The sequence below is a fragment of the Sarcophilus harrisii genome, chromosome 3 (genome assembly GCF_902635505.1).
Source record: "Sarcophilus harrisii chromosome 3, mSarHar1.11, whole genome shotgun sequence".
Classification (NCBI taxonomy): domain Eukaryota; kingdom Metazoa; phylum Chordata; class Mammalia; order Dasyuromorphia; family Dasyuridae; genus Sarcophilus; species Sarcophilus harrisii.
Genome location: NC_045428.1, coordinates 475,115,142 through 475,140,559, shown reverse-complemented (window position 1 = coordinate 475,140,559; position 25,418 = coordinate 475,115,142). Strand labels below are relative to the sequence as shown.

At 33.8% G+C, this 25,418-nt stretch overlaps 1 protein-coding gene across 1 annotated transcript in view; it reads right to left on the bottom strand.

Annotated features, from left to right (window-relative positions):
• ARHGAP42 (Rho GTPase activating protein 42) overlaps window positions 1-25,418 on the bottom strand; it is a 384,162-nt gene that overhangs the window by 258,177 nt on the left and 100,567 nt on the right. The window contains exon 3 of the mRNA XM_003764271.4: window positions 2,472-2,533. Coding sequence (XP_003764319.1) covers window positions 2,472-2,533 — 62 coding nt within the window. The remainder of the gene's footprint in view (window positions 1-2,471; window positions 2,534-25,418) is intronic.

Sequence of the window (25,418 nt, the reverse complement as noted above, 5' to 3'; positions counted from 1 at the left end):
ATAAGGTGTCAATGGATAACATTGGGGGTATAAGCCTGAGTAACAAGAGATAGTAGTATACTTGAAAATAATAGGGAAATTTCAAAGAGAGAAGGGGTTTTAGATTTGAAAAATGAATTCCGTTCTGTTTTATACTAGTTCTATTCTGTGGTAGTACCAATGTGAATGGAGAGAAAGAATATAAGATATTATACAGGTAGAAATAATATTTGGTATATTTGTTCATGCCAACTTAATAAATCAAAATAGCCAAGGCTTGAAATAAAAAAAAAAAAAAATCAATTTTTTTTTTTTTTTTTGGCTTAAGAGTGAATAGGTTTGGGGATTTGTGTGTATGTGTGTGTGTGTGTGTGTGTGTGTTTTCCCTTGTCCAGGTGCACTTTGAATTATGTGCATTGTGTCCATGGAAACTTCAGTGGTCATTTTTCTTAGATTCATCTGGAGAAGATATTGAGGAACAAAACTGATCTGATTTCCTTCCCAAAAGTTCTTTTAAATTAATTAAGTAAAGATATTCCATTTACTAAGAAAATGTTCAAAAAAGAAGGCAGTAGAACTTAAGCTCTTTAATAAAATAGACTTTATGTGTATTTTATAATAAAATTTAACAACACAAAAACACACAATCAGTTTTTATGAAACAACAGAAAATAAGCATTTCACTAAGGGATAGTTACAATTAAAGTACATTTCCTTATATCTTTCTAAGTCACATAAAAGCACTTCCCTTCAGGCTTATGCCATTAATAATACTAATCCTCTATGTCTATTTCATTTTCATATTTTCCTTCACATTCTATTTGGTATCCAAGGTTTAAAAAGATTTTATTTTTGCCAATGTAAGTTAGAGAGTTATCTTTTAGGAAAGTAACAGAGGAATAGATTCCCCCAAAATATTTAATATAACAATATATAATGTGATTTCTAGATGCCAGCAAAAATAGAATCACAATTTTGATCATGGTTCTGATGACGTGCCTGTCATTTGAAGATGAGCCTAAGTCCAAAAAGGCTTACCTTCAGAAGGTTGACCATCATGTTTTAAACTGTTCAATCACAAAAATAAGTGATCTATGAAACCATGGAGGAGAATGAATGTCCACACCAATGAAATTGGCATTTTCCAAACTCAAAAGACTAAGAGATAGAGTAATTCATCTCTAAAATTCCTTTCTACTTTACTTTAGTTAGTTAAATTTGGATCTAATAAATATTACTTCTCTGTGTCCAAAGGATAAAAATCAATTAACCACAAAGGAGTTTACAAACAAAAAGAAAAGATTTACTGTATCCCAAAGAGATCATAAAGAAGTGAAAAGGACCCATATATACAAAAATCTTTTTAAGAGCTCTTTTTGTGGTGGCAAGGAATTGGAAATTAAGGGGATGTGATCAACTGGGGAATGGATGAATAAGTTGTGGTATATTTATACAATGTAATACTTTTATTCTATAAGAAATGATAAGCAGGCAGACTTCAGAAAAATATGTAAAGACACACGTGAACTGATGCTGAGTGAATTGAGTAGAACCAGGAGAACACTATATACAATAACAACATTGTGTGATAATAAACTATGATAGACTAAGCTCTCTCAACAATACAGTGATCCAAGACAATTCCAATAGACTTGTAGATGAAGTAAATAGATGGAAAATGCCATCCACATCCAAACATAAAATCATGGAGACTGAATGCAGATTGAAGCATACTGTTTTTACTTTCCTTTTGTTGTTTTTTTTTCTTTCTTTCTTGTGGTTTTTCCCTTTTGTTCTGATTGTTCTTTCACAACATGACTAATATAGAAATGTTTAACATGATTATGTATGTGTGTGTATATATATATATATATATATATGAAAAAATAAGGGGGAAGACCTAATTATGCAAAAACAAAAATCATAGCAGTATTATTTATAAACAGCAGAAACAGCAGTTGGAAATAACTGGGGAATAGCTAAGAAAAATTCTAATATATGCTATTGCTGGAATCCTACTAATGGCAAAAGTTACAATCACTAAGGTCTGAAAGCAGCATGGTATGACACAGTAATGCAAAATGAACGAAACAAAACCAAAAGAATAATGAATACAATTACTACAGCTACATAAATAAAGACAACTTTAAACAGTGAAAAAATTAAGATGAAAAAATGTTGGATAACACTAATATTGACAATAAAATATTTACCTTTTCATTCTTTTAAAAAATGAATGCTACTGAAATGTGTCTGCATATATTAGCAATAACAATTACTCTTTGATGCTATTTTATTTCAGTCATTTATTTATTAAGTTCCTATTTCTGAGATTCTTACACTATGAGAGCTTGAAATGTGGTGTTTTGGAAACGGTGCCAAACCACAGATTTCACTGAACAAATAAATTGAGGGGAAAATAAGATTGCAGGTCATCATTTCTGAGTTTGTACAAATAGCTACATTTTAAAATGGCAGAAAATAATACATACCAGTCTTCTCCTCTCTTCTTCCACTGCAATAAGTAATCTGGCAAATTCTTTTAATGACTGAGCTAAAAAGAAACAAAATAATCCATTAGTTTTCTCATATTAGAAAAAAATACACGTCTTATTTCAAAAAACATTTTCATATAAATTTTGAATGCTATCATGGCAGAATATATGTATATATATATATATATATATATATATATATATACACACACATAAATATATGTTGTACACAGACTTTTTCTGAATCCTTATATAATAAAATGTAAAATACTCAAAAAAACAGAAAGTTACAATAACTTGACTGAAGATAGAATATGCCAAATAATAAAAGTAGTACTCTCTCCATAGGCAATCTAATCCCAACTTCTGAAAATGATTAATAAAATTATATCTTCAGCCCTAACATCTCTCTTAGGTTTCAGTTTCATATTTGGAATAGTCTACCAGTTAGTTCATTTATATCTCAAAAAGAAAATTTAGCCACTAAGCCCTGTCAAATCTGTTACTACAATGTCTTTAATCTATTATCTCTTCCTGCTTCTATTAGTAATATCCATGTTAACCTATTTGTTACTCATGATACCTAGGATGAACTAGCTTTTAGACTTGGTGCTCTAATTCCACTGTAGATCTAATTAGTTGCATTACTTCTAAACATACTCTAAATCAAGCTTTCATTGATATAGATTTTTCCTTACACTGGTGCCACAGATTTCATGTCCTATGAGGTGCTTAAAAAAATCAATTCAATTTTTCTCTACTTCCCTTTTCCCCACACTTCCCCTAAAAAAAAAAAAAAGGAAAATAAAATCCTCATGACAGCATGCATGGCCACACAAAACAAATTCCTGTATTAGTTATGTCAAAAAAAAAAAAAAAAAGTGATTCATTCTGCACTAAGTTTATATTTTTTTACTCTTTTTAATTTTTTTTTAATTTTGTATTATACCTTTTTATTTACAAGATATATACATGGGTAATTTTTCAGCACGGACCTTTGCAAAACCTTCTGTTCCAACTTTTCCCCTCTTCCTGCCCACCCCTGCCCCAAATGGCAGGTAGACCAATACATGTTAGATATGTTAAAGTATATGTTAAATACAATATATGTATACATATCTATACAGTTATTTTGCTGCACAAGAAGAATCAGACTTTGAAATAATGTAAAATAACCTGAGAAGGAAATCAAAAATGTAAGCTGACAAAAACAGAAGGATTGGAAATACTATGTAGTGGTTCACACTCATTTCCCAAAGTTCTTACACTGGGTGTAGCTGGTTCTATTCATTATTGAACAAATGGAACTGATTTGGTTCATCTCATTGTTGAAGAGAGTCATGTCCATCAGAATTGATCATCATATGGTATTGTTGTTGAATTATATAATGATCTCCTGGTCCTGCTCATTTCACTCAGTATCAGTTCATGTAAAGTTCCAGGCCTTTCTGAAATTTTCCTGCTAGTCATTTCTTACAGAACAAAACTATTCCATAACATTCATATACCACAATTTACCCAACCATTCTCCAACTGATGGGGATCCACGCAGTTTCTAGATTCTGGCCACTACAAAGAGGGTTGCCACAAACATTGTTATACAGACAGGTGCCTTTCCCTTCTTTAAGATCTCTTTGGGATAAAAGCCCAGTAGTAGCACTGCTGGATCAAAGGGTATGCACAGTTTGAGAACTTTTTGAGCATAATTCCAAACTGCTCTCCAGAATGGCTAGATATATTCACAATTCCACCAACAATGTATGTGTTCAGTTTTCTCACATCTCCTCCAACATTCGTCATTATCTTTCCCTGTCATTCTAGCCAATCTGACAGGTGTGTAGTAGTATCTCAGAGTTGTCTGAATTTGCATTTCTCTAATTAATAATGACTTGGAGCATCTTTTGATATGGTTAGAAATAGTTTCAATTTCTTCATCTGAAAATTGTCTATCCTTTGACCATTTATCAATTGGAGAATGACTTGATTTCTTATAGAGTCAATTCTCTATATATTTTAAAAACATATAGAGAATTGACTCTATATTGACTTATAGAGTCCTTATAGAGGCATTTATTAGAACCTTTAACTGTGAAGATCTTTTCCCAGTTTGTTGCTTCCCTTCTAATCTTGTCTGCATTGCTTTTGTTTGTACAAAAATTTTTAATTTGATATAATCAAATTTTTGTGATCAATAATAGTCTCTAGTTCATCTTTGGTCACAAATTTTTTCCTCCTCCACAGATCGGAGAGGTAAACTTTTCTTACGTTTTTCTAATTTATTTATAATCTCATTCTTTATGCCTAGATCATGAACCCATTTTGACCTTATCTTGGTGTATGGTGTTAAATGTGGGTCAATGCCTAGTTTCTGCCATACTAATTTCCAATTTTCCCAGCAGTTTTTGTCAAACAGTGAATTCTTATTCCCAAAGTTGGGACCTTTGGGTTTGTCAAATACTAATTTGCTATAATTATTGACTATTTTGTCCTGTGAAACCAACCTATTCCACTGATCAACTAGTCTATTTCTTAGCCAATACCAAATGGTTTTGGTAACTGCTGCTTTATAATATAATTTTAGATCTGATACTAGGTCACCTTCATTTGATTTTTTTTTCATTAGTTCCCTTGAAAATCTTGTCCTTTTGTTGTTCCAGACAAATTTTGTTGCTATTTTTTCTAGGTCATTAAAATAGTTTTGGGGGGAATCTGATTGGTATAGCACTAAATAAATAAATTAGTTTAGGGAGTGTTGTCATCTCTATTTTATTGTTTTTTTTTCCCCCATAAAACCAACTCTTAGTTTCATTTATTAATTCAATAGTTTTTTTTTTTACTTTCAATTTCATTAATTTCTCCTTTCAATTTTAGAATTTTCAAGCTAAGTATTTGAATGGGAGTTTTTTATTTGGTCTTTTTTCTAGCTTTTTAAGTTGCAAGCCCAATTCATTGATCTTCTCTTTCTCTATTTTATTCAAGTAAGCCTCTAAAGATATAAAATTTCCTCTTTATTACCACTGTCTGCATCCCACAAATTTTGGCATGATGTCTGATCATTATCATTTTCTTGGATAAAATTATTAATTGTGTCTATGATTTGTTGTTTCATTCAATCATTCTTTAGGATGAGATTATTTAGTTTACAATTACTTTTTGGTCTATTTACCCCTAGCTTTTTGTTGAATATAGTTTTTATTGCATTGTGAAATGAAAAGAATACATTTACTATTTTTGCCTTTCTGCCTTTAATTTTGGGATCTTTCTGTCCTAATATATGGTCAATTTTTGTATAGATTCTATGAACTGCTGAGAAGAAAGTATATTCCTTTCTGTCTCCATTTAGTTTTCTCCAAAGATCTATCATACCTAACTTTTCTAAAATTCTATTTACCTATTTAATTTCTTTCTTATTTGTTTTGTGGTTTGATTTATCTAATTCTGAGAGTGCAAGGTTGAGATCTCCCACTATTATAGTTTTGCTGTCTATTTCTTCTTGCAACTCTCTTAACTTCTCTTTTAGGAAGTTAGATGCTATGTTTAGTATTGATATTGTTTCATTGTCTATGCTCCCCTTTAGCAAGATATAGTTTCCTTCCTTATCTCTTTTAATAAGATGAATTTTTGCTTTTGCTTGATCTGAGATAAGGATGGCTCCCCCTGTTTTTTTTTTTTTTTTTTTTTATTATTAATAGATTCTGGTCCAGTCTTTTACCTTTACTCTGTATGTATCTCCCTGCTTTAAATGTGTTTCCTGTACACAACATATTGTAGGGTTCTGGCTTTTGATCCAATCTGCTATCCGCCTCTGTTTTATGGGAGAGTTCATCCCATTCACATTTATGGTTAAAATGACTAATTCTATATTTCCTGTCATCTTATTATTCCCCAATTATGTTTTTCTTTTTCTTACCCACTTTACCCCCTTACCCAATATTGGACTTATGGGTACCACTTGCCTCCCGAAGCTCTCCCTCTTTAGAATCCCTCCCACCCCTTTTGAATCCCTCTCCTTTCTTGTACTTTTCCCTTTTTATTCTTTTCCTTTTCCCTTTACCTCTCCCACTTTTTAATGAGGTGAGAGAAGTTTCTCTGTAAACCAAATATGTCAATTATTTTCTCTTTGAGCCAAATCTGATGAAAGATTCATGCAATTCCCCCTCTCTAAATTCCCTCAGATAAGATAGATTTCCTTTGCCTCTTTGTGGAATGTAGTTTCCCTCTTTTTATCTTCCCTTTTCCCTTTTTCTGATACTATCCCCTTTCCATTTATACTTCCCTTTTTTATATATAGAAGTAAAATCAAATTATATATGCACTTTTTTTTTCTTTTGCTGAGGAAATTGGGGATAAGTGACTTGCCCAGAGTCACACAGCTAGGAAGTGTTAAGTGTCTGAGACCAGATTTGAACTCAGGTCCTCCTGACTTCAGGGTTGGTGCTCTATCCACTAGGCCACCTAGCTGCCCTTATATATGCACTCTTTATGTATATCCATAACATAAATGCATTTCTCAAGAGTTCTTTTTACCTTTTTCTGCTTCTCTTGAGTCCTATAGTTGGAGGTCAAATTTTTTGTTTAGCTCTGGTTTTTTCATTAGAAACAAATGGAATTCACCTGTTTCATTAAATGTCCACCTTTTTCCCTGGAAGAAAAATGTTCAGCTTAGCTGTGTAGTTTATTCTTGGCTGCATTCCAAGTTCTTCTACCTTTTGGAATATCAGATTCCAGGCCCTTCGATCCTTTAATGTGGAAGCAGCTAGATCCTGAGTGATCCTTATTGTGGCTCCTCGGTATTTGAATTGGTTTTTTCCTGGCAACTTGTAATATTTTTTCCTTAGTCTAATGAGCCACAATATTCCTCAGAGTTTTTATTTTAGAGTGTCTTTCAGAAGGTATTTGATTAATTCTTTCAATATCTATTTTACCTTCTGATTCTATTACATCTGCGCAGTTCTCTTTGATGATTTCCTGTAAAATAGTGTCTAGACTCTTTTTTTCATCATAATTTTCAGGAAATCAAATAATCCTCAAATTATCTCTCCTAGGTCTATTTTGCAATTTGTTGTTTTTCCAAGTAGATATTTAACATTTTTTCCTATTATTTTTCTTTTCTTTTTTTTTTTTTTTTAGTTTTGCTTGACTGATTCTTGATGTCTCAATGAATCATTCATTTCTATTTGTTCAGTTCTGATTTTTAATGAGTTATTTTTTCATTGGCTTTTTAAACTTCTTTTTGTATATGTCCAATTGAGTTTTTAAATGAGTTGTTTTGCTCTAAATTTTTTTTTACATTTCACTAATTTTTTTTTTTTTTTTTTTTTTTTTTTACTGAGTTATTTTCTTTTTTCCAATTCACAAATCCTACTTTCCTGGGAGTTCTTTATCTTTTCCAATTCACAAATTCTGTTTCCCTGGGAGTTCTTTACCTTTTCCAATTTACATTTCAGAAAGTTGTTTTCTTTTTCCACTTTATCAAATTTTTCTTTTAGTGAGTTATATACCTTTTCCATACTCTCTTGCAGAGTTACTCTTTCCTTTCCCCATTTTTCTTGTAGCTCTCTTTTAAGATCTTTTATAATTTCTTCTAGGAGAGTCTTGTGTGATGGGAACTAGCTTACATCCCCCTTTAGGGTTGTGTCTGGAGACTGTCTGCTATTAGTCTCCTCGGGGCTGAAAACTTGTTCTCTTTCTGGATAGAAGCTATTTATAGTTAGAGTTTTCTTGGCTTTTTTACTCATTTTTTATTTTTTATTTATTTTATTTTATTTTTTAATTTATTATAATAACATTTTATTGACAGAACCCATGCCAGGGTAATTTTTTACAACATTATCCCTTGCACTCACTTCTGTTCCAATTTTTCCTCAGTCTTCCTCCACCCCCTCTCCTAGATGGCAAGCAGTCCTATATATGTTAAATATGTCACAGTATATCCTAGATAGAATATATGTCTGCAGAACTGAACAGTTCTCTTGCGGCACAGGGTGAATTGGATTCAGAAGGTAAAAATAACCTGAGAAGAAAAACAAAAATGCAAACATTTTACATTCATTTCCCAATGTTCTTTCTTTGGGTGTAGCTGCTTCTGTCCATCATTGATCAATAGAAACTGAGTTAGGTCTCTTTGTCAAAGAAATCCACTTCCATCAGAATACATCCTCATACAGTATTGTTGTTGAAGTATATAATGATCTGGTTCTGCTCATTTCACTTAGCATCAGTTCATGTAAGTCTCTCCAAGCCTCTCTGTATTCATCCTGCTGCTCATTTCTTACAGAACAATAATATTCCATAACATTCCTATACTACAATTTACCCAACCATCCTCCAATTGATGGGCATCCATTCATTTCCAGTTTTCTAGCCACTACAAATAGGGCTGCCACAAACATTTTGGCACATACAGGTCCCTTTCCCTTCTTTATTATCTCTTTGGGGTACAAGCCCAGTTTTTACTCATTTAAAAAAAAAAAAAGACCTTAGGGTCTGCCTTAAGACAAGGAGGTTACCAGCTTCCTCTACAGAACAGGGATAGATAAAAGGACAGTAGCTGTCCTGCAAACAGGCTGCAAAGAATAACTGAACTGCAGAAGTACCCTGGGAAGAGCCCCATAGCAGAAGTGTTATTGCCCTGGGCAAAGCCTCCCTCCTCACTGTGCAGAAGTGTGACTACCCCTAGGCAAAAGCCCCATGGCTGCAGAATGGGACTGCACAGCTATGCTGTGGTCCGTGCTGAGTCACTTCTAGTGCTGGGAGGGTGTAGCCAGGTCTTGTTAAGCTCTGGGGTTTTGGAGTACACTCTACCTTAGGAATTTGTGTAACTTCTCTGCTGATCTGCTTTGTAACCAAAGCAGAGCAGTCAACCCATGGTAGTGGCCTCCCTGCAAATTCTCCACCTGAGAAGACTGCACCTATTCTGGTCCACTCAGTGTGCTAGCCTCTGTGTTCTGCCTCCCTGCCTGTCCTAGCCTCCTCCCACCAATCAGGACAAACCTTTTCTGGCAATCCTCCAGATTATCTTCAATTGGTAATTTGTTGTACTCCCAATATTCGTAAATTTTACCAATCAAGCACTATTTCTGAGGCTAAATTTGGTAATTAGTAGTGAAGGTAGAAGGGGAGCTTAGAATGACGTATGTGTCCTCTCCACAATCTTGGCTCTACCTCTATCATGGTACTCTTGAGATGTAGGCAGCATTTTTTTTTTTTTATTAAGTCTTTGGAAACAGGCTCACTGTGTTTATCAGATCTCTTAAGTCTCTTAAGTCTTAAGGGTTGTTTCTCTTAACTGCTATTATAGAAATTATTCACCTGGTTCTGGTCCATTTAGTTTGCATCAGATAATAAAAATCTTCTTTGAAACCATCCTTTTAATAATTTCTCATAGCATAATAGTATTCACGTAGCAATCAATTTTCTCAATTAATGAACAGGCCTTCATTTCTAGTTTTTTGCTATTACAAAAAGAGTTGCAATAATTATTTTTGCATATGTTAATCCTTTTCTACTTCCTTTGATCTTTCTGGGAGAATTGGCCTAATAATTATAATTATGCAGTTCTTAACTATATTCCAATAATATCACTATAAAATACCAAAAGAAGATGCTAGAGAAACCTTCCTTGTTTTCTTTTAGTGTCTTGGTAACATTTATTATCACTTCTTTTTGCTATGTACATATGCTTCCTTTTCCAGGCATATTTATGCTTATAATAGTGTTTATGGCATCATGCAACTGTGATCATTAATGGCTTATAAATGATGCCTTTAATCTCCAAGCTGCCTACTTGTTTATCTTATTCCAGGAAATGGTTGTCATTGATTTCTCTTCATCTTCTCTGCCTTCAAAAGGCGGTTCAAAATAGATATTTAATAGTGTTCCCTAAAATGTTTCAAAATTTTATTGAGATGATCAAAACTGATATTTTAATGTCTTTGCCTTGGTTTAAATTGAGCATGTTTCCTGGCTTTTAGGGTTCTATTTTTCACCATTAAGTAAGTTATTCAAATAGTCCTGGCACCTGAAAAGTACTTTTCACAGACTTTACCTTATAGTACTTATAGTTGTAGAGAGGAAAGAAAGAAAAAGAGATGTCTGGTACATTATTGATACAGACATCTGGGGAAAAAATCTATTTGTCATTAACAAGTTAATCATTTATACTTTCACAAAGACACCATAGAAACAAAAATACATACCATTCAAGATAAATAAGATGCAAAATTGTTTTAGTTGAATCGCTGCATTTGCTAATGAAGTATTCGAATTCTATTTCATGTTCATCCTTCTATCATAGGGTAGTCTAAATAAATACTTGAGTAGAGAACTACTATTTACTGCTAAATTATCATTGGTGATTGGGCACTTTAATTATTCTATGATATAAATAAAGTTAGAAGCCCAGGAATTGATCAGTTCCTGTTAATTAATTAGGTGGGAAAAGAATTAGATTTTGTTGTTTTTTTAAAAAAAAGGGAAAACAGGAAGATCAAAACAATAATCTCAAATGATTTTATGATATCTGAATGGTAATTAAAACATTATACAAAGCATCATATAATAATGATTATAAAATAAAAAATTAAATTCTTTCATCATGATTGCGATAGCTGATGGAAGAATAAGAATAAATATGTATGTTACAATTGCTTTCTCTCTTTTTTCATCCTGGCTAGCCAAGTATAAGATCTCTTCCCACTTGCTCCTTCTTTTAAAGAATTATTTTATTGTCTTCTTAATACTAACAGTCATGAATCAAATAGCAGATTTACAGAGAAAGGATATTTTTATTAAAGTAGAAAAAAAAATTAAGGCTATGTGGAGAATGCTTGTAGACTCTAGTTTGCAACACAATTTCCATATATAAAATGTCTGTTTCCTAAATCACCGATGTTAGGATCAGGATATAAATGTACCTTCAATATTGATGGGTTTAGTTTCCTGCCAAAAAATGGAATCTCAGTAGTTGGACTCTTTTCTAGACACACAATTGCCCCCAAAGTTTCTAAATGTTACTTTTCTTGATTTGTAGCTAGTTCCTAGACCATTAATGTGTTTATCAGATTGCCCTAGGTCTTTTAACTAATCCTTTGATTTCTGTTATGGTAATTGTGACTGGAATTCAAAATGATGTAATCTAGGGGATAACATTTCAAATCAGTTTAGTCAGCACAGTTTAGTTGACTCCAGAAAAGAACACTTCTATATAGAAATCTCATATGGCTGATGTAAAAAATACCCTCCTCCTTTTCTTTGTGTCAACTTACTTGTGTTAAATTTGGTTTTCTGCTGTACTCCTATAATATCAACAATAAATACTCATTTAGGGACTGAACAATAGATTAATTTTTTTTTTCCTATGAGGCATTTTATTACACAAAAAATATAAGGATGGTGCAAAAAAATTTTCCTGCTCTAAATGAGCTTCCAATTTAGTAAGGGGCAATTTAAACATACAAGTACACAGTATCACAGAGATGATGACGATAGGAGTTCACACTGATATAGAATCTTTCTCAGAATAATTATGTGTAGGATAAATATTCTAGATGGAGTCAACACTTTAGAGATCTGACATTCTCAAACACTATGATTCTGCAATTCAACCTTATCAGAAAATGAGAAGCCTCAAATTCCCTGACTCCAAATCAACCACTGGATTAAGACTTGAAAGACTTCAGTGTTCAGCTCCCTCATTTTTATAAATAACGAAATTCATATGGTGAAAGACATGAAGCATCTATGGCAAGGTCACACAGTTGAAATGTGGCAAATTCATACTCAGATACCAAATCTGGTGTTCTTTCTACCAAACCAAATTTGATGTTCCTTTTATTCAAATACACAAATAGTAGTAGGAATTATTATTTTTTTAACAGTGGAGATTACATTTCCAGGCTACTTATCCTGTTCCTAAAAGTTTCCATTCTTTTAAATCAAGCCTGCAGTTCTTTCTTTACATACTTCCCCATTTAATGACCTTAGCCACTCCCACCATTACAATCATCCCCCCTCCAAGACAAGAGATTATTAACTCTAGATCTAAAGTACCTCTATGAATCACTTCAGACTTTAGTGGATTGGAGCATAACTAGTACCTCTAATTCAAAAGTTCTAAATGACCTTGATCTATCCCCACAAACTCCTTTACCCCCTTCTCAAACTTTTCAGAGAATTAGCAACAAAGAATTGGCTTGGAGGTGGAGGAAAGGGGATTTAGTAAAAATAAACAAATAAAAACCACGGATTTGTAACAGTTGCTTTGATGAGGGTAATTTTAAATTTGGGGTCAGCTACAGTTACAGGTATTCAAGAGGCTGAATAGCACTTTCTTCCACCAGAGAGCAACCACACAAAAAAACCTGCTATTTGAGAGTTTTCTGGAAATTCAGAGCCAACCTAGATAGCTTTTTGCACAGATGCAATAATAGGTAGAGTCCTAGATTAGAGTTAGGGAGACATGAATTCAAATCCAACTCCAGACCCTTAGTAGCTGCATGATACTGGGCAAGTCACTTCATCCCTGTCTCCCTCAGTTTCTTCATCTATATAATGGTGATAAACGATAGTATCTACCTTTCAGGATTGTTTGTGAGGCCCAAATGAGATAATAATTCCAAAGTGTTTTAGCACAGTGTCCAGAACATAAGCACTTTATAAACACTAGCTATGGTTATTAATATTAAGTCAATTAGACCTAAGTTTAAATTTTCCCTCAAACACTTATTAGTTATGTGTGATCCTGGGCTTTTTGCCCAGGATCCGTAACTGTTTTTTGCTTCAGTTTCCTCAACTGTAAAATGGGAATAAAAATAGTATGTATTTCCTAGAGTTCTTGTGAGGATGAAATGACATAATATTTTTAAAGCACTTAGCACAGTGCCTGGCATATAAGAGCTTAATAAATGCTTGTTCCCTCCCTATCCTCATTTCCTCCCTCTGGACTTCCTTATTTCTAAGGCTAAAAGCCTCATTTATCTTTGACTCTCTTCCCATTCTTGCAGTCCATAAAGGATTTCTAAATCCATTTCATATCTTCCTTTCCATTCAAGGCTTTATTTTAGTTTTTAAATAAATCTTGATAGGACACTACTAGCCTCCTTAGTGGTCTCCCTGTGTTCAGTCTCTTTCCTTTAAAAAAAAAAAAAAAAAAAAAAAAAAAAAAAAAGCTGCCAAGCTAATGTCTAAAAGCAGAGCACAACAATAAACAATTCCTGAGCTCAGAATCCTCCCTTTTTCCCCAATGCCTAATGAAAAAGTCCAACTCCTCAATATGGCATTCCAGGTCCTCCATAATCTTTCCTTTCTGGTTTTATTATCTTACTGCATAACTTTTTTTTTTTTTAATCAGGACAAATAGTATCATGAAGAACAGAAATGGGAGCAAAAGGTGGTAATTCCACAGAGGAGGGGTGAGATGGAAACGAGGAATCAGGTGGTAGGGAGTAATGGAGATGGATGATGATCTACAAGAAGTAAGAATTGTTAGGATGAAAAGGGAACGACCAGGTGTGAGAATGTTCATCAGTGAGATGGAGATACCATTCTCCTACCCTAAAAGGATAGGCAATGCAGGAGATCAGAGGCTTTAAGTTAAACCAAGAGTTGCCATTCTTTTCTATAGAGTTCTCTACATCTTAGTTATGCTGGCAGCAGAAAGTGAAAGAAAGATTCTTCATGCTATAAGACCAAGAGAAAGGCCAGTCCCTCAACTTCGTTATATGATCACATCCAGAAAGGTTACATTGCTCCCCATACCTACATCCCACACAAATAGGAACTTCACATAGGGAAGATGCATATGGGTTCAGAATGACACACTGATATGGGAAGAGATAAAACCCCAGATGAGAGGTGGGACAGAATGGGTGGACCATCCCAGGAATCAAAGAGACAGAACAAGAATGGATCTTTCAAGATAAATAAATTTTCTCCTATGTACAAAGGAAATGAACAAAAAGACTGAGTAGAAAACTCAGGAATTTCCAATCAACCCTAAATCCAGTGGGAAGACCTAAAAATGAGAATGTGCCCTGAAGGCCTTTTCTCAAGAGGAAATACTTCAGGGAAGAACAATTAGAAACTAATCAATTATATACACAGCCCCAGAGATCTAACTTACTAGTAAAAGTGATGAGAATAAACAGTTCAGATGCTATCCAGTACCCAAGGAGAAACAGGAGAATTCTCCGGACTGGCCAATCCTATGGGAACTTAACATTACTAAGAGAATAAGAGCTGCTGGTACCAGAGGGACAGGGCAAGAAAGTGTAGCTAAATCTTTTGGTTCAGAGCAGAGAGCACACACACTTCCCATCTCTGAAAAGACAAGAAGCAAAAGGGAAGGGAACTACAGATACCCAAAGTTGCATTATTACTGTAAGACTGAATAACAAGACTGATCTTACTTAACTCTTTTCTGAGATAAAAAATAGAGTTCAATATGTGAGCAAGGAAATAGCTTGAGAAATGACTGACATTTATAATAACAGCTAACATTTATAAAGCATTTACAATAAGCCAGATATTATGCTAAGCACCTTACAATTATCTCATTTGATCTTCATTCACATCAACATTGGGAGGTAGGCACTATTATTATCTCCATTTTACAGATAAGGAAAAAGTAGCTGAGAGAGGTAAAGTGAGTTGCTGAGGTTCTCACAGCTACTAAGTGTCTGAAGCCAAATTTGAACTCAGGTTTTCTTCAATCCAAGACCAGCATGTCCTTATCCCAATGTATCATATATACAAAATTCAAAAGCATCAACAAAATTTTTTTAAATATTTATAAATTTTTAAAAGTTTGTGGTAGATGGCTCAGTGTGGTACATACCTACTGTTGAAATTAGAAGCTGAGAGATCCTTCCTTTCAGATAAGGACCAAGAGCCCTCCTCTTTTTGCCAAAAGGATAGTGCTACATATTTGCATATAAGCTTGATTGCATTTGACCATGGGCTGCTTAGGGGCAAGAATCTTTCTATGGCTATAGCCCAGAGCAGAACTTCATTCAACACACATTTAATTAGTTCTTTTCAAAAATAGAAATTCCTAGCCCAATGTTCCAGCCTGTCAAGATCTTTTTTAGATCCCAATTCTATTGCCCAGTGTTAATTATTTCACCCAATTCAGGGTCATGTGCAAATTTGAGAAGCATGTCATCTAAGATTGTATCCAAGTCACTGATAAAAATATTAAAAAGCACAAGGTCATTCACAGATTCTTCAGGGTGCCACATAGGAGACCTGTCAAAGTGACATGGAACAATTTACAACTACTGAGTCTGCTCATTTAATGAACTCTGAATCCATCTAATTGTCTTGCAATTAAATCACATTTCTCTATCTCCTTAACAAGAAAAATATGAGAAACTTTTATCAAGAGTTTGCGTAAATCAAAGTAAATTATATTCATTTCAGGTAAAAACAAACCAACAACAACAAACTAAAATTTTGCATGATCTGTACTTAATGAAACCATGGCAATTTTCCCAAAAATCAAATCCACATTCACTAGCCTACATTTTGAAAACATTGTTCTTTTCATTTTGGTAGCTAGGAGGGGGGAGGGGCAAATTCAGTCAGGAAACTGAGATATTTGTTCTCCAATCTTGTAGTTCTCCCACTTTCCAGGACCTTTCAAGCATAACTTGCTAGAGTTTGGCAATAGCATCCTTAGTTCTTCCAGGACCCAAGGCTAGGTGATTTGAATTCATCAAGGGCAACTAGGTATTCTTTTATGATCCCCCTACTTATCTTGGGCATCAACTTCCTGTTAGTCATGTTTGCTCTGTCATTTCAAGTTCAAAGTCCTACTCTTTGGCAGAGAAAACAGAAGCAAAGTAAGAAATGAGCAGCTCTGCTTTCTCTCTGTTGACAGTTATCATCTCATCTACTCCAAGAAAAATTCTTATCCTTCTTTGATCCTCCTTTTTCTCCCCAAGTAACTAAAAAACAAACAAAAAACAAAACAAAACAAAAATTACTTTTTTGTTGACCTCAGCTTCCCCTTGCCAGAAACAGCTTATTCTGAGTCTTATTATCTTTGATTCTATTTTTACAGAAATATATAGTCATGCTTAGTTTCTTCTTCTTCTTTTTTGGTTATTATTGCCTACATTGTACATAGACATAGAGGTCTGTAGGTTTGAGCATCAGTCCCATTCTTGCATTTTGTCTCTGGGGAACTTTTGGATGTCTCAATGACTATTTCTCTTCTTTCATTGGAACTACTCTTAAAATATTAACCTTGATATAGATGGTACCATTCTTCCACCTCCATGCTTTTTAGTGTAATTCTCATTTGATTAGATTTTTCAAGACACTCAGCCAATACATACTACCACCTTTTATTAGATTAGATCCATCTCTGGTCAGGACTCTGTCATCCCTATATTTTAAATCTAAAAGTTTAAACTACCTTCTTTAAAATGATCTTAAGTCATAGGTTCACTTTCCCAAATTATTTTACTTTCTTCTGCATCCCTTTTCTTCCATCAGACAATAGTAAAGAAAACTTGTAACTACCATCCCTTCTATATGGCTTATGTATACCTACTTATAATTATATCTGGCTTTCTATCAGATTATGAGTTCTTTGTGGGCATTTTTCTTTGTATCCTCATGGCTTAGTACAGTGCCTGACAAAGTGAAAAGTTAACAAATGTATGAAGACTAATTGATCTATGTAGTTCAATTTCTTGCCTAACACTTCATAATTGTTGGTAATGGCTTTTAGATTACTTCTGGCAATTATTCTTTGCCCTTAAGTCTCAGTTTCCTCATTTTCAAAATAAGAGGGTTAGACCGATGGTTTCTAAGGTCCCTTCTAGTTCTAAATTTATGATTCTAATATTGTCAAAGGCATGGAAAAAAGTTGTCAAAATAGATATAACCTTAAACCTTAAATATTATAATTATTACTTAAAGGTCTCTGAACTTTTCAAACATTCATTTAGTGTCTATTCTTATCTGGGACCTAGTTCTAATAAGCTTATCTATATATAAAAACCAAAAATTACCATTTAAAATATACTACTTTTACTATATATTTTTTTATCTCTTAATTAGACAAACTCAAAGTCATACAGAAACCTTCTGAACATTTATTAGCAAATAAACAAATTGACCTTACCAATGTGAATCTTAAAGAAGTTTAGTCATTTAGGTAGTCCAAACTCTACTATGTTTGCACCTTTGTAGCTAGTAAATGACATAACAAAATTAAGTGTCCTAAGAGCTGGATGAATCTTCCTACTTTCAAGTTGACCTAAGCCAGATGACTTGAATTCATCAGTGACAACTAAGTACTCTCTTATGATATCTTCTCTTATCTTGGACATCAATTTTGTTTGCTCTGTCACTTCCAGCTCAAAGGTTTGGAAGAACCAGAGAGAGAAATAATCCCTGAATTTATTTGTAGGAAAAGTAGAATTAAGTTGGGCATCCTTCTGGCTAATCTTTTTGTGATCATGGTAGCTTAGAATATAATCTTTTGAACTCTTCATTTTGGGATTCTTTAGTCTAAAACTTGCATCATAAGACTTCTTTTGCATTGCCTTCATCTATAAAATGATAATCTCACCAATTCCAATTTCAAAGCATGAACGCATGGTATGAAGATAAAAAGATGTCCCAAGACATCCTCCAAAAGTACTTAAAGCCTCAACTTACAAGATCAATCTGGACCATTAAGTCCACTGACGGTACTCCGCTGTCCAAGGATCAAGGATGAACATATACACATATGCGCACGTGCACACACACACACACACACACACACACACACATCTTCTACAATACTGAATTGTTTTACCATCTGTTTCCTATATAAAAATTTTAATAGAATGAGTAACATAAATGCTTAATGGTAGAAAAATAATGATGTCTAAGAAGATTTTTAACATGCAAAAGCAATTGTGTATCTTGCTATTATTTGTACTGAAATTTCCATAATCAAAAATAGGTCTTCAGCTGTCCTTTCTGGAACTTTACCAAATGACAATTTTAATACACTTTTTTGCTCTCCTTTTTAAATCTATTTTTTTCATGAATATAACTATATATAATGTATGCATATAGGTGTATATCTGTACATTTTTACATATGAATGTGTGCATATGTATATTTGTGTTTATTTTTGAATACCACATTACCAGTGATATGAAGAGGTATAAACTTTTTACGTCACAAGCCAAGAAATCCAAAGTCCAGATTTTATACTTTAGAAAATGTTACAGTCAATTGGAACATACATGGTTAAATGATTTAATGCCAGAATCAGATCTACTGAAAATATCACACAATTTAAATATCAGGTTTAAAATTATGCTCTAAATCATTTTTGGTTTATGCTATTGTAAATACTTAATGAAGATTTAAGAAAGTTTCTAGGAATAATTCACATAGCAAAAGGAAATCATAACTCTAAAAATAATTATAAAATAACTTTAGGTACTTTATTTTAATTTTTTGGCATCTTATGACTTGAGGTTTTCCAAGTATTCTTATTCATAAGTGACACTGAAATAACTGAATGAGTCCTGGGAACACTACATGAATTCTTCCCTTGAGAAATGGGCTATTCTTGGGCTATTAAAAGTCTTAATAGCTGATCACCTAGTACAGTGATCAAACAGAAAGAACAGAACCTGTTTCTAAACCATATATAAGGATCCCTGTAGGCTCATACTGACATATTTATTTTGTTAAATAATTCCCAATTACACTTTAATTTGGTTCTACTTGTAGGCAGCACATGTGACATCTCTGATCTAATCCAACTACCTTATGTTACACATGAGAAAACTGTGGTCCAAAAAGGATAACTAGCTTCTCTATGGTCAAATAGTATGTAAGTAACAGAGCCAGGATCTAAACCTAGGTTCTGATTCTATATTCAAAAAGTTCTGGATGTGATATTCAGCTAAACAAGAAGTTTGTGCCCTACCACTGAAACCTTAAGACTTCCAAGCCTTTCTACTTGTCCAACAGCTAAATTTTCTGTATTATTCCATTTTATCTAATTAGAATATTAGGCCTATGAGAAGTTTCAATTTCTTTGTTTCTATCCCCAGTACTTTGTCATCATTGGCACAAAGCAGGCTTTTTGATTTGTTAATTTATTCATCCATCCATCCATCCATCCATCCAACCAACCAACCAAGAAAGGATGCAGATGAAAGATGAGTTGGGTACAAAACTAAAGAGAAAAATAGAAAGACGGAATAAGTCACATTTATGAAAATGTGAACTGACCTGAGGGACCTCAAACTTCTTGTTGTCATAAAAGGTCACTCTTTAAGACTGCTGGCCTTGGAACCAGGAAGATCTGAGTTAAAATCCTGCCTTAGAAATTAAATAGCTCTTTGACCCTGGGCAAGTCACTTAGCTTCTCAATTTTATCATTAGAGGGATGGACTACATGGCTTCTAAGTTTCCTTCTAGTTCTAAGTCTGTGGTGCTTTTCAATTTAAATATTTTTTAAAAATCATTAAGTTGGTAACACAGACAAGCAGGACATCTTTGAAAGTTATGTGCTAAACATATTTTTAATGTATTTATTTAAAACAAATACAAAAGTAGAAAAAACAAATAGAAAAAAAGATAGAAAAAGAAAAAAAATCATCATGTGCACAAAAGAACATGAGAGGATTCAAAATAGGTAACAATAAATTTTCACTTCAAGAAAGCATGTAATAATAGAATACTTCATATTCAGAATACTCCATCTTTTCTTTGCTGCCTTATAAGTTTTTTTTTTTTTGCTTCTGATTGTTTTGTGTAAAAACAACAACAAAAAGCCTAACATGCAAAATCTACAAAACTACTTTTGTAACAGCTACACATCATTTCAAGTAAAAAGCAAGACTGATAATAAATACATATCTCTGAATGAAACCTATGGGGAAAAAAAATCTAAGCTATGGGAGCGGATGGCCAAAAAAATCTTCTGTTGACAGCAGCATAAATTCAGTCAATAACAAACTAATCCAAAAAATGAATAAATGGCTGGATCATACAGATTTGCTTTTGGAAACTGAAGACCTTATGATGGTGATTTAGGATGGTTCATTACCAGGTAACCCAGGTAATCCTAAAGACTAAGGATTTAGTGATTAACATGAATTATGCAGGAAGGTAGTCATGACAATGGAATGGCAATTTAGGCTATACAAATGAATCCTAATCCAGTAACTAGCAAGACATATTCTGGTGGTTAGAATTACATATCAGAAACACTCTATTTTTCATGAGTTGATAGATAACAAATTCCCATCCTAACAATACATACATTTCAAAATATCATGGAGAATTCAATCAATAAAATAAACTGGAATAGAACCATTATCATCAGGGACCAAATTGCTGCTCAGAATAACCTAGCCCTAGCATTCACTCAAAAATTTATGAACAATAATTTGGGTGGTGGTGTTTTTTTTTTTAATGTCAACATCCCAAATATTATGAATAATTTCTAATTGCCTAATTTAACGACCTTTTCTATGTCCTCATCCTTACCAATCTCTTTACAGCCTTATAAATTGTCAACCATTTTCTCTTCTCCTTGATGATTTTCTTCTCTCTAGGTTTTTATAATAATAATCTGTTATGATTCTCCTCCTATTTAATAACCACTCCTCATGACTCCTTTGCTGAATCTTTATCCAGACCATGTTTCTAACCATGGATACCCCACAGGACTTTGTCCTAAGCATTCTTCTCTTTCTCCTCTGTACTATTTCACTAAGTGATTTCACCAGCTCCATGGATTAAGTTATCATGTTCATGCTCTCTTCTAACCTTCACACTCCCAAATCCAACTGTATATCATTATCTCAAACTAGATGTTCAATAGATCTCAAACATAAAAGTCCTATCTTAAAAGTCATCATGCCCAATCCTAAAACGTATTTTCCCCAAAACGCTCTATAGTTCTGAACTTTCCTATTATTCTACCATCTTCCTAGTCACCCACTAATCACAATTTCTAGGTGTCATTGTTGACTCTTTACTCTTTGTCATTCTATATATCGAATATATTGCCAAGGCTTTTGATCTTCCTTCCCTAAACATCTCTTGCCTATCTTTCCCCTTTTATTTTCTGACATACCAACTTACTGACCCTCATTTCCTTACCTCTGGATTACTGGTCTTTCTGACATAAATCTCTCCCCCTTCAGTCTATTCTCTACTTGGCTACCAAAATGATCTTCCTAAAGTATAGGTCTGATTATATCAGTCTCCTAATCAATAAACTCTAATCCATCTCAATCACCTATGGAATCAAAAATCCTTTGGTTTTCAAAGGTCTTCATAGCCTGTCCCTGACCACTACCCTCTTCAGACTTTTTACATCTTTCATAATTCTACATATTCTACATTCCAGTGATATTAGTCTTCCTTCTGTTTTGTTTTTTTAACAAGACAATGCATCTCTCAACTCACAATTTTCTCTAGCTATTCCCCGCACTTTAGAATGCTCTTCTATCTCATCTCTGCCTCCAAGCATCTATGGCTTTCTTCAAATCCCAATTAAAATTCCACTTTCTAGAGGAAATCTTTCCCAATTCCCCTAAATTCTAGCAGTTTACTTCTGCTGATCTCCCTCCTTACCCCCAATTTATCCTGTATATAGCTCATTTGTACATAGTTGTTTACATGTTGTTTTCCCAATTAGGAAATAAGTAGAAAATGTCTTTTGTCACTCTTTATATCTGCAGAACTTAGCAGTGTCTGGCACATAATAAGCACTAAATAAGCATTTATTGACTGACTGACAAATACACAAAATGAAAAGCTTTTAAAATACAGAGACATAACTAAGGAGACAAAAATGCTGTGGGAAGAGGATGAGATACATAATATTCCTATTGCCTTCCTCATCTCTTGGACACCTCCTCTAAAACCTCTTGGCTAATACTAACTTTATCACTTATACTACAGCTTATATCTAGGAAGAACATCTGCCTTGGAGCATTACTCTCCAGATGGGATTTGCCTCTCTCACACTAAACTAAATTCCCCTTCACTCTCTCCAATTTGGTCACCTCCCCTATAACTTCCTGAACAGTAACCTAAATATCCTTCCTCTACTTCTCCCTATTTCCCCTGACTACCACTCTTTCTGGATCCATTGCTATGTGATCAAATCAACTCTTAACACTGTTCCTGAATATGTTGAACTATGTTCTTATGGCTGCATTCACCAATGGAGTAATTTTCAAAATCAAAGTACTCTTTCCAAGACACCACTTTACAATGTGTTTTCCCCCATTAGAATTTAAGCTTCTTAAAGACATAAGCATCTTTGCTTTTGTATTTATTTAAGGGCTTAGAACAGTAACATACATATTAAATACTTAAAAAATCTTTTCATTCATTCATTCTTTTTTCTTTCTGCTGCTGGAATTATACCCTCAGATACTAGATGAATCAAAAGAGTTTATCCTTTCCACATCAAGTCTTTCCCTGTTGAGGTTTCTTTATATCTCAACTATGCATAAGAAATTACCACCAACCAATCTGAGTAACCACATTCCCACTACTTCTACCTCCTACCACTAGAAGCATTGCTCTACATATTCACCTCCATCTCTTCTTCTTTTAGCATACTTTTACTTTTCATATTTGTTTTATATTTTTTAAATCTTTTTCATATAGTATTTTTACTTAACTTTGACCTACATCTAGCCTATGACCAAATACTTCACCCAAATTTTATAATAAGGTACAATAAATACTCCATAAAAGAAAATAAACTCAAACTTCTCTGTAAAAAGAGAGGGCCAAAAAATTTTACATGGATTTTCCAGATCACAGGGACACTGATTTCCTAAACTCTTTGATGTGCAAGGGATAACTGTAAATTCTAATAACAAGAATAACAGTGGGATGGTGACTTCTCCTAGAACTTGTTTGTATCTGAACAATCCCATTGAAAAATAAAAGAATGAGATAGAAATAATAATTATGTTTATATCACTTTTAGATCTGTAAAGCATTATATGTAAACCCTGTCTCATTTGAAATTCACAGTCATTATTAAGAATCAAATTATTATTACTATCCCCATCTTACAGGTAAAGAGGTTACACAGGTTACACAGGTTACACAGTCAATAAAAATCAGAGAGTTTTCAAACCCAATTCCTGCTGATCAATGCTCTTTCTCCTACAAAATTTATTAATAATTCAACCTAAAACAAAAGCAAGGCAAAATTTTGCCTATTCCATGGCTGCTTGTGGTCCAACTACAGGATAAGTGCAGCATATGCATGATGGATATTTATCTACCCTCCTAGAGAAGCTAGAAAGACACTCTGACCAGATATATTACATTTTTGGTCACAATTAAGACTCCACTGACAAGATATCCACACAATCCTCAACACCGGCATTATTTATAGCCACAAACTTAAGCTGAGCTCATTTTCAGGGAGCCACAACATCAAATAAAATTTTCCCACTTTATTTGTGGCTTTGAGCCCCAAGGAAGTTTTGCAGCAAAGCCAATAAATCGCTTCCTGAACTGTCAGAGAAAATGTCATGGAGCTACTAACATGTGCTGGCAGGTCGCTGTAAATACAATCTTGCACGTGGAGACTCTACCCTTACTTCTAAGATTTCGGAGCCACTTGGGACCTGAGGTCTCATATCATATACACATGAGACTTATTTAGTTACCTTTGAGGTAACTAAACCTGATTCGCCACAGCATCCGCCTTGTGGTCAAGTTTTTCTATTGCCAAATTATAAATCAGAAACAGACTTGTCTTGAGACTAGGCTTAAAAAAACTGGCATTGAAATTCTCCTTTCATATCCTGCCAGCCATCACTGTGAAACATGTATGTGCTCTGGTGCCTCTAGAATAAAGGATGAGCATCTGGCCAAATATGAAATAAAGGGGGTGAGAGGAGATTTTATTAGATGTTAATATTTGCAGTCTAATTTCATAGCTGCTAAATGATAGAGTTAAGAACTGCCTGATCACTCCTACTAGAGCCCAGTCATGTGTTCCTAAGAGGTCTCTCTTGTGGACTCACTCTTTGTCACACCCCCATAATATCTCTGGAAAAAGAGATTATAGTATCTTCCATTCCTCAAATTTTTCCCCAATCCTGTCTGTCCTGAACACAAGGTGCCACAGTGATTTTCTTTAAGCTCAGAAGATCATATAGCTCTGCTAGTCAATCAACTCCAGTGACTCTCTCTTGTATCTTCAGGACATCATATAAGCTATTCTTTTAAGCTTTTAAAGCTCTTTCTAGAATGGTTCCAACCTATCTTTCCAGTCTCGTTGTACATTTCTTTTCTTCTTGGACTCACCCAAAAATGGCAGGCTTTTTCCATTCCACATAGCATTCCACTTTCTATCCTCATCCCTGGGATGTACTCCTTCCTTACCTCTGACTTATGACCTCTTACGCTTCTTCCTCTCCTTATAAAGGAGAAATATAATTATAAATAAAATAATATATTAATTATTTCATATTAATTAATAATTAAATACTAATTAATATATCAATATATTATATATTAATATTATATATATTAATATAAAATACAAAGAATATAATTTCTTTACTCAGCACCTTGCTTAATAAATGCTGCTGGTAGACTGTTGATAGTTTTAGCAACAGAAGAGACTACAAAAGGCATCTAGTTCACAAGTAACAGACTTCCTTACATCTGTTCTTTTCTGACACAGCTCAAGCACACATGAAGCCTTTTCTGATTCCTCCAAATGCTAATGTCCTACCTTTCTCACTCTCTATCCTGTTTTCACAGACATATCCCTACTTACTGTTTCCCTATTAGAAGAGAAGATTCTTGAGAGTAGGAATTATTTTAATCTTTATATACTGCATAGAGCCAAGAGGACTTCAATTCAAATTGAGACTCAGATATATGTGACCCTGTCACCTAAACCCTGTCCACCTCAGT